Here is an 8,929-nt window from a genome sequence, read left to right as displayed (position 1 = left end):
GGGGGGGGGGGTGAAGGAACAGAACCTCGGCAATGGATGGGTAATTATTTTCTTTCCATGATGCTTGTAATAGTGATGTGGAGGACGAAGGACCCGTGTACCCGACCCCTTGTAAGGGATGTTCCTGTGATGCCGCTTTGACTAAGGCTTTGACTTCTTCTTTTATCTCTTTTTCCCCTTTTTTTACTTTCCTTTTGTTACTTCTTTTTATTATTATTTCTATTACTATTCTAGACCATATCAGATCTATGTAGCCGATCCCATTTAGTTGGGATAAGGTTCTAATTATTGTTGTTGTTATTGTTGTTGATGCTTGTAGGAGTTCTTGTGAGCTTCATTGGTCTCCATTCACAAGATCTGGTATAGAGTATTGAAACCTGCATTACATCGATGCAGAAGCCCATATGGATTGTCCTCTACTACACTGGAGTTGGATTGGACAAACCCTAAAAAATAGGATTCAGGGATTCAAGCATAATCACATATCTTAAATATATTATTAACTACTCTAAATATAAGTAAAACAATATTTTACAAGTGCTATTAGAGGGGCTAAATTAATAGAAATAAAAAATAACAATAATACAGACAAAAGGGTTTTTTCTAAACATTCTTCCAAACTTAGTTCTTTGTCCCTAAATATACAGTACAAAGAGATTGCACATGGACAAATTTATATATGTTTAACACAAACAACAAGCAAGAATTCATGGAACTTCATTCTCTATCTTTGGTGCAGAATGAAATGGATTCACAGTTCAAATTGTTTTTTTTTATGTTGGATGGTGTGGTGTTGCTATTCAATTTAGAGGGTGTTCTTCAAGTATATTCACAGAATCATGAACTAGAATTACTCATCAAGAAGTAGGAAAGCTGAAAAAATAAGCAAGAATTTATCATCTTCATCAAACCTTACCTGCTTGTTACTTTAACTTCAATACATTTATTTCAGAACCATTCTTAGACGGACAAGCAGTAGATAGTACAACCGACAGAAGATTAATAACAGATCTATATTTCCATCTAAGCAAAATTTCAAAACATTAATCAATGATAATAAAGTATGCGAACAGACCTTCCCCGTTCCTGGAGGGCCGAAAAGTAGAATACCTTTCCATGGTGATAGAAGACCAGTAAAGTACCTAAGAACATGCAAGAGAAATTCAGCTCATAACTGAAGGCTTCAAGTTCATAATATGACTTTAGTCATTCACACAAAATTTTGACTAAACTGAAAAAGGCGAGAGAAATTGAAGAGAACATATTAAATTTATGACACATTGATTATTTAGGTTAAGAGAAAAGGGCAATCATGAAAATGCGGAGAACTATGAGAGGTAATCTAATCTCTGCTTAATTAAATCCATGATAAAATGGATCTGGATGGATATGACTTTCCGAGGAAAATTTATTTGTGACATTGTGGGAAAGTTCGCCTTCTACGCAACTCTCAACCAGATCTGGATGGAAAGAAATCATAGGAAATGGGCCTCCAACTCTCGCTCTCTTGATAAGATTTGGAGCTCCATCTTCTTTGATGTCAAGGACAAGGTTTCCCGGATTTCATCTTCTTGTATCCCCTCCCCTAGAAATTGTCACATTGTAAATTCCTGGGAGCTGCCCAGCTCCAGCATCAGGAATAGACCCCTCCCGTAAGCTCTTTTCTTTCTCTCTCCCCCCTTTTTAGGGGCTCTATTTATTTTTCCTTTCTCTTGGTAATGAATTTTTATTCACCCAAAAAAAAATCCATGCTAACATAAAACTTTGTTTTAGCCAAAAATCTTTGTCTCCAATACATTCAGCTCTCCAGCCAGCACACTGGGAATTTCCATGCCAGTGCACTTATCGAATATTGACAGCTATACAGGACGAACCTCGGTACTTTTGGGGTCCAGATTTTGTATCAGTTACGGTTCAAAGAGAGAAATTAAGAACCAAGGCCACATATTATCCAGGCCATAAGTATGTTCCCCCCCCCCTCCTCTCTTTCCAAAATAAAAAAGAGACAAAATTACTGATTAATAGTATCACAAGCCGTATATCTCAAATATTCAGTAGTTTAAATATACAACGGACACAGTAATCTAAAATACTTGTTGGAAGAATTTTTCAAAATAATAATAATAAATACAGCATGTTTCAGAGGCTTGATTCATCTAGTGCTAATGACAAACTTACTTGGGATACTTTATTGGCATGACAACTGCTTCTTTAAGAAGTCTTTTGGCATTCTCCAATCCCTTGATACTTTCCCACTTCACATCTGGACTCTCACGAATAATATCCCTGTTGAGGAAGTAAAAAATAGAAACAATATCAATATAATAATTTTTTTTAGAAATCAGGTTAGGAAATTAAAAAAAAAAAAAAAAAAAAAAACCGACGGTGAAGGATGGATGATCTTAAATTAAGTATTGGTCGAGGCATAAAGTCCAGTCCTTGACATTTTTAATTACCTACATAAACTTTCTGCCAATGCACGCATTTCTACAGATTCTAAAGGTGGAAACAGCGGTTTCGGCCTGCAAGAGTAATTTAGAAGAAGTTAGCAGGTTTCTGGAAGAAATGAAATATTGCTGCAGCTTTACAGCATAAAAAATAATATCAAAGAATGGTGTCATCACATAGTATAGCTAGGTGGTTGATGCAGATTCATCACCAAAATAGGCTTGTTTTATTTGGATTAAGCTTAAGGTTGGATTCCATACATATTGGGCCTTTTATCCCATGTGTTTTGAATGTAATAGGCCACTTTTATGGGCCTAAAAGAGGGGCACTACGGTTGCATTTCCTTTTTCATTAGTTTCCATTTTAGTTGTTAGTCTTTGTTATTTCTTAGGAGTTATGTTATTAGTTGAGTCAAGTCATTGGTTTCCTTTTTTAGTTTGTTTCTATTTTCAGTTTTCAGAAACTTATGTAATAGGCAACCAATTAGAAGTTTCTATTTTTGAGACTTTCTAAATTGGAGGACTTGCCCGCCTTTTGTTTTTACCATAAATACAAGCATGGAGGCTCTCATAGCTGAACGATTTGAAGAATTAAACCATGGCTGCTGCTGCTTCTCCTTGTTGGGATTTGTCTTGTGTTTGATCAAGGCTGATAAAACTGGTGTTTGATCCAGTTGACTCTCTGTGGTGGGAAGCGTGAGAGCTCCTCTTCTATTTTATAATCTTTTATTTTACTGTTTTCAAGCACTCCAAGCTATCAAATTCCATATCAGTTCATCCCAGGTAAACCACACTACTGATCGGCAATACTTTCTATTTTCCAGTTCAGAAACTCTGTTCTTGTTCCCCAATTCATCCCTGATTCAAGGGCTTTCAACCACCTGATTATCCCCATCTTCTGGTCGAGTGTTAGGCCCCATCTGAAGGTGGCTAGATCTCAGTTTGGGCCCCATCAGACCATTGGTTGGTCTGCTACACAAATCGCCCACAATTCTGCCCGATTGGATATTTTGACCTAATCTGTTCTATTTTCTGAGATCGATAAATAGGCTGGTTTGTTTCTGATTTCTATGATGATTGTTCATGCTTTATCATCTGTTCCAACCCTATTCCTATATCTGATTTAGTTTTTTCATCCGGTTTATATTCTGATCTCATAAACTCCAGTTTCTGGATTCGAAACTCTGATTTACAGATCTAATTTCTTCCTTAGTTCTGGTCTGTTTGTTTCCTTCGTTCTGGTCTGTTTGTATTGCTATTCTACCTTTGTTATTTGGTTGTTCTTTGTTAAGAAAATCCTACAGTTGATGGTTGATTGACTTGTCTATTGAGCTTTATATTAGTAGTCCATCAAATAACTTGTATAAGAAGATTTATCTGCATCTATTTACTGCACCTTCCAATGATCCCCATGCTGATCCCACCTTCCTGGGAGGTGGGACTTTGGATTCGGTCCTAACTTTTGGCATTTTTGTGCAAAGTGGCCTCTCTCAAGACTCAAACCCGGGCATTTGCCTAGGAGCCCGAACTTTTTACCATTGCTCTAAGCAATGGCGCCTCCAATGATAAATATTCAGAAGATCAATTGGAAACATGTTGAATGAAAGATTTTACTAGCGTGTGGCACTTCCTCTAAAATATGTTCATGAGGATATCATGATTATGCAACAAACTTTCTTTGTATCAATGGTTTAATCAAGCGAGTAGTGAAAAAAATGAAGAAATGAAATAATTCTCTCATTAATTTGATAGATTGGACTCAAAAGTTTTATGAAACTCTCATTCACAATAACCAAAAAGAAAAGCTGAAAAAAGGTAGCATAAATGACCTTACCAAGTTAAGTACAAATTGCACGACTAATTAGTAGGGATGCAAATGTAAATTATCTTGATTATGGTGACCATGACTCTCCCAATGTATCACACTACAACCTTATCAAATATCACTGTGCCAGTCGACAAATACTTGATAATAAATGGTTGGTTTCATTCTATTACACAGAATGTTGGCAGCAAGTTACAATAGGATGGATGCAAAAAGGAAAACAGTTGGATGTCTGATTGTCTGTTATGTCTACGTTCCAGAAAAAGTTTATCCTCAGGTCACTTCACAATTCACATGGTTTCATGTTACAGAACACATAATGCAGTTCCTATTGTATGATTTGTATCTTTCACATTGAGGTTTACTCGGATTTTTTTTTTTTTTTGACAGATATTCTCATTAAAAAGACGATTAATCCATCTAGTACACAAAGGAGAAAACTAGGTTGATCTAATTTAACATACGGTGTTTCATTAAATCTGTCAGAAGAAACTCCATTAAGCTTTGGTGTGCTCTTTTTCTCCTGAAACGGAAAAATAAAAAAAACACAGAAAAAGGAAATAAGGAGTTAAGTATTAAAACACTACAATTGACGATGGAAAAAGCACTGCTTGACTCCATTAATGTGTCATACACCACCAACCTGATTCCGAAACTGCTCGTAAATGGCCATATCAGATGTGTTTCTTACGCTTCCATTCCCATTAACTGAACCATTCGAAGAACCTCCACTGTAATCTGCAGTCTGATCATGCGAGGGAGCATCTTTCTGCTCAGGATCCCTTTTCCCCCCGAATTTCGCATCATAAAACGTCTTGAAATCCTTGCGGTGCACCAAGAAAACAGTTTTTTCAATCAATTAATAATGTTCAGATACTCACATTACGTTGCTTACAGGATCCACGCATACAGTAAAATCTACTAATGGACCAAACGAAATACATTTACAGGAAATGAAGCAGCTTAAAGAACGCTAAATGTAAAGATTAACGTAAACATATATAATCCACCAGATCAAACATTGACACACAATATTAGAAAAATAATCTTCAGACAAGCTCCGAAGAGACCGATGCAGATCAAGATAAGGAAGAAAAATACCTAAAAGACTCGGAAATTAAATCAATGCGACTAAGATAACAGCTGAAACGAATCGACAAAGAGACTCAATTACCTTGAACGACCAGCGAGTATGAGAAGGCTCATCAGTCATTGCGCAGAGAGGAGTAAAGTGTTAAAACACACAAACTCTCTCTCTCTCTCTCTCTCTCTCTTTTGGGGAGAGGAAGCGCAAGGTCCTTGGAGATTCCGTCACTGTCTTCTCTCTACGGAACAGACAGTTCGTAGAGGGCGTCTTAGAGTGTAATAACGACGAACTAGGAAGAATCTTTCCAGTTCGAAAAGCCCATCTCTACGGACTACAGAGAGGCACAGAGTGCTTAAACCGGTTGCGTTTCTTTACGACCGATGGTGAAAACAACGTGACTTCAGTGCTATCGAGCTGTCAACATTTAACAAATCATTAGCGACCGATTAGGGGTATTTATGTAAATATATATATATATATTGAGAAAAAGCTGGTTATGTGGCCTGTATACCCAAATCCGTGTCTCTCTCCTGCCCCCCTTTGAAAAGTCCCATATGCCCCTCTGATCCCAATTTTCCTATTGGCTGAGTCGATAGCTCCAAGAAAGCTGACATATCTAATCTCCTCCCTATCTATGCACACACATAATTAAGAACAACAGATGGACATGATGTTACATTATAATGCTTTCCCTACCAGTTTTCAAGTCTTCACTACCACCATGACACCATCTCCAATATGTTGGGTTTCTTTAAAAGGTAAAAAAAAATGAGAAAATTACACGATTACCCACTATTGGGTTTGACTTTACAAAAATACCCATGATATGTTTGATTGTATGGATTTACCCAAAATATGTTTATGTATTACAAATATACCCAAAATAGTGTTCATTGTACGCTTTCCTTGGTATGCGTATGACTTGGGTTATTACCCTCCTGCGATCAGTTATAAAATTTCCGATTTTCATCACCTACCCTTCTCCAATCGGCTCTAAAACTTTCAATATCCATGCCAATAACCTCTGGGAAAGAGATAGATTCGGTCACAGGGAAAAGAAAGAAGAAGAAGAGTAGAGAAGAGAGGTTCGGTTACTTGAGAAGGAGATGGTGATGGAGGGGAATCGGTGGTTGGATCTAGTTTGGGAGTTTAGTTAAAGAGAAGGAAAAGAGGGGGAGAAAAAGGTCGGGGGATGGAAGAAGAAGAGAAAAGAGACAAGAGGGGATGGGAGAGCTTGCGACTCACAAAGGAGAGTGAGGGTTGCAGATATGGAGGATTCGCCTATGACTAGGGTTGAGGGGTTAGGGTTTTGATGTAAGATGAAATATGATTTGGACATGACATGGGAGGGAAGGAGGAGAGAAGTGCATCAGTTTGAGGTTTCAGGCAAAGAGGAAGTATGGCGGCTGTAGGTTTCGGCCATTAGGGAAAGAAATGAGAAATGGGTTACAGGTTCGGTGAGAGAAGATTTCTCTCTCTCTCTCTCTCTGCCTTACCCTCCGCCTTCTTGCTGCATCTTTCTCTTGCCCCAATCTCCCCTGTTGTCTCTATTGGGAGGTGTCAAATCCACCTAGTCAGAACCTTGAAAACCATTTTGTTGAGTAAAATCAACAAACATTTGAAATCTCTACTACATACCTCTTCTAGATCCTAAAATGACACTAGCCACAAAACAAGAGAATAAGAGGGAAATTATTGGCAAAATCTCATTCTACTTACATTAAAGCAGTGATGGAGGTGGGTGGTGCTGTAGGAAGAAGAAAAGATAAGTGGCGGGGGTGGAGTTGCAGGAGGAGGAAGAAGAAGGGGCGGGGTGGGGCCCTGAGGTGGGAGGAAGAAGACGATTCTCCTTCATTGTCTTCAAGGGTATAATTGTCCAAAAAGAAAGAAATAACATCGGAGGATTGGAAATCGTACATTTTAGAGCCGATAGGAGAAAGTTAAGATAAAAATTAAAAATTTTATAATGGATTTAAGGGCAATACATGCCCAACTCATTGGTAAACATACAACAAACACTATTCTGAGTATAGTTGTAATACCAAAACACATTTTGTGTAAATTCGTTCAACTAAACATAAGGTGGGTATTTTTGAAAAGGTAAACCCAATAATGGGTAATCATGTAATTTTTTCCAAAAAGTCCCAAATTTCTTTCTTTATTTGGAGTTTTTAAATTCTTTATACATTGTCTTGTGTACAATTATTCAGAGCATCAATCTATCGGAAAGTCTTTGATCTCTTGTAGTGTAGCATATGTTATGTCTTCCTATGACTTTCTCTCTCCTCCCAAAACAAAAGGTAGATATGCAACTTAGGAGGAAGAAGATAGATAGACACTTGGAGACACTAGTGTATGCTACACAGACTAGCAAAGTTCATAGTTCTTTCTCCCCAGTTTTAATTAGGGGAAGGTTTTCTTACACCCAGAGTAAAGAATCACCTATGAATCTATCTTTATATATACATATCCCCTATATGCTAGAAGTTTGAAATGATCTTTACCATTCTCAAACAATCATTGAAGCCCATTAATGGTCATCAATGAAAGGATTCCTCTTTCACTATGGGTGAAGCAAAACTCAATCCAATTAATTATGTGTCCATATGTTATGTATATAGCATTTGCTCATTAACCTTCTTTCTTTCATTTTTTCTTGGTAAACTTCCTCAGTAACCTTCTTTATGCTATGGTAAGTCAGCACTTGATTGCTTTCTTGAAGCGAAAAAGGGAAGGAAAAAAAAAAAAACAAAAATTTCTCTACATGACATTTTGTTAGGTTTATAGAGTGAATGGAAATTTGTCTTGGAAACTTTTTCACATAAATGTATATTATGAAGAACAAATATTCTGATTCAGCTCTACAAGCATAAAATGGCTTTTTACGACGTCCATTGGCTTTTATTCCCTTTAAATTAGCCTAACATGTATTCTTTAATCCATTTTGGGAATTTCGGTTCGAAAAATTTTCAAAATATAACTTTTGTAATCATTATTCCCCATTATATCATTAACTCCAAATCAATCAATATTTGGTAAAAAAATTCATTTGACTTTACACCCAAACCCCTTGGATTTCATTATCCAAAAGAAATAAATAAATAAATAAACCCTTTGATTTGAAAAGTAAAATAAACATTATGTTTAAAAATTTTCACAACTAAATATGGTAAGTATTTTAAGTTGTTTTTACAATCATTATTTTCCTTTTTAAGTAAAAAAATTGTTCACTTCCCTCATCTTTAATTTGCCTTGCAGCCAAACCAAACGGAACCTGAGGTGTTGTGTGATGGGTATGTTTCCAGAATCTCAATTGAAATAATTTTTATTTTTTTTGTAAGGAAAATAAAATAGAGTTGACGACTTAGAAAGTAGCATCATTTTCAAAGACCACCTTTTTCGCTAGGGCTCTAATTCATTTTCATAATCGATGCCTCTTGCGGTATTAAATAATTTGTAATATTATTCCTTTGCCTTCTTAATACAACAATTTTCTTTCAAGAAGGGTAAAAATTGTCATTTCATACAAGGGGGCGGATTGTCCAAATGAGGAACAGAACATCACTGCTA

The 8,929-nt window shown here is 36.6% G+C and overlaps 1 protein-coding gene across 1 annotated transcript in view; it reads right to left on the bottom strand.

The window, feature by feature from the left end:
• LOC122058979 (katanin p60 ATPase-containing subunit A-like 2) overlaps positions 1-5,741 on the bottom strand; it is a 15,983-nt gene extending 10,242 nt beyond the window's left edge. Inside the window, exons 1-6 of the mRNA XM_042621695.1 lie at positions 5,447-5,741; positions 4,916-5,095; positions 4,737-4,795; positions 2,457-2,522; positions 2,179-2,286; positions 956-1,142 (exon numbers count right to left, since the gene is read on the bottom strand). Of these exons, the coding sequence (XP_042477629.1) occupies positions 956-1,142; positions 2,179-2,286; positions 2,457-2,522; positions 4,737-4,795; positions 4,916-5,095; positions 5,447-5,485 (639 nt within the window). The 5' untranslated portion in view covers positions 5,486-5,741. The remainder of the gene's footprint in view (positions 1-955; positions 1,143-2,178; positions 2,287-2,456; positions 2,523-4,736; positions 4,796-4,915; positions 5,096-5,446) is intronic.
• Positions 5,742-8,929: the final 3,188 nt, after the last annotated feature.

Source organism: Macadamia integrifolia, chromosome 13, assembly GCF_013358625.1.
Source record: "Macadamia integrifolia cultivar HAES 741 chromosome 13, SCU_Mint_v3, whole genome shotgun sequence".
In the NCBI taxonomy this organism is placed as follows: Eukaryota; Viridiplantae; Streptophyta; class Magnoliopsida; order Proteales; family Proteaceae; genus Macadamia; species Macadamia integrifolia.
The sequence above is the reverse complement of the archived record's forward strand: the minus strand, read 5'-3'. Positions and strand labels throughout refer to the sequence as shown.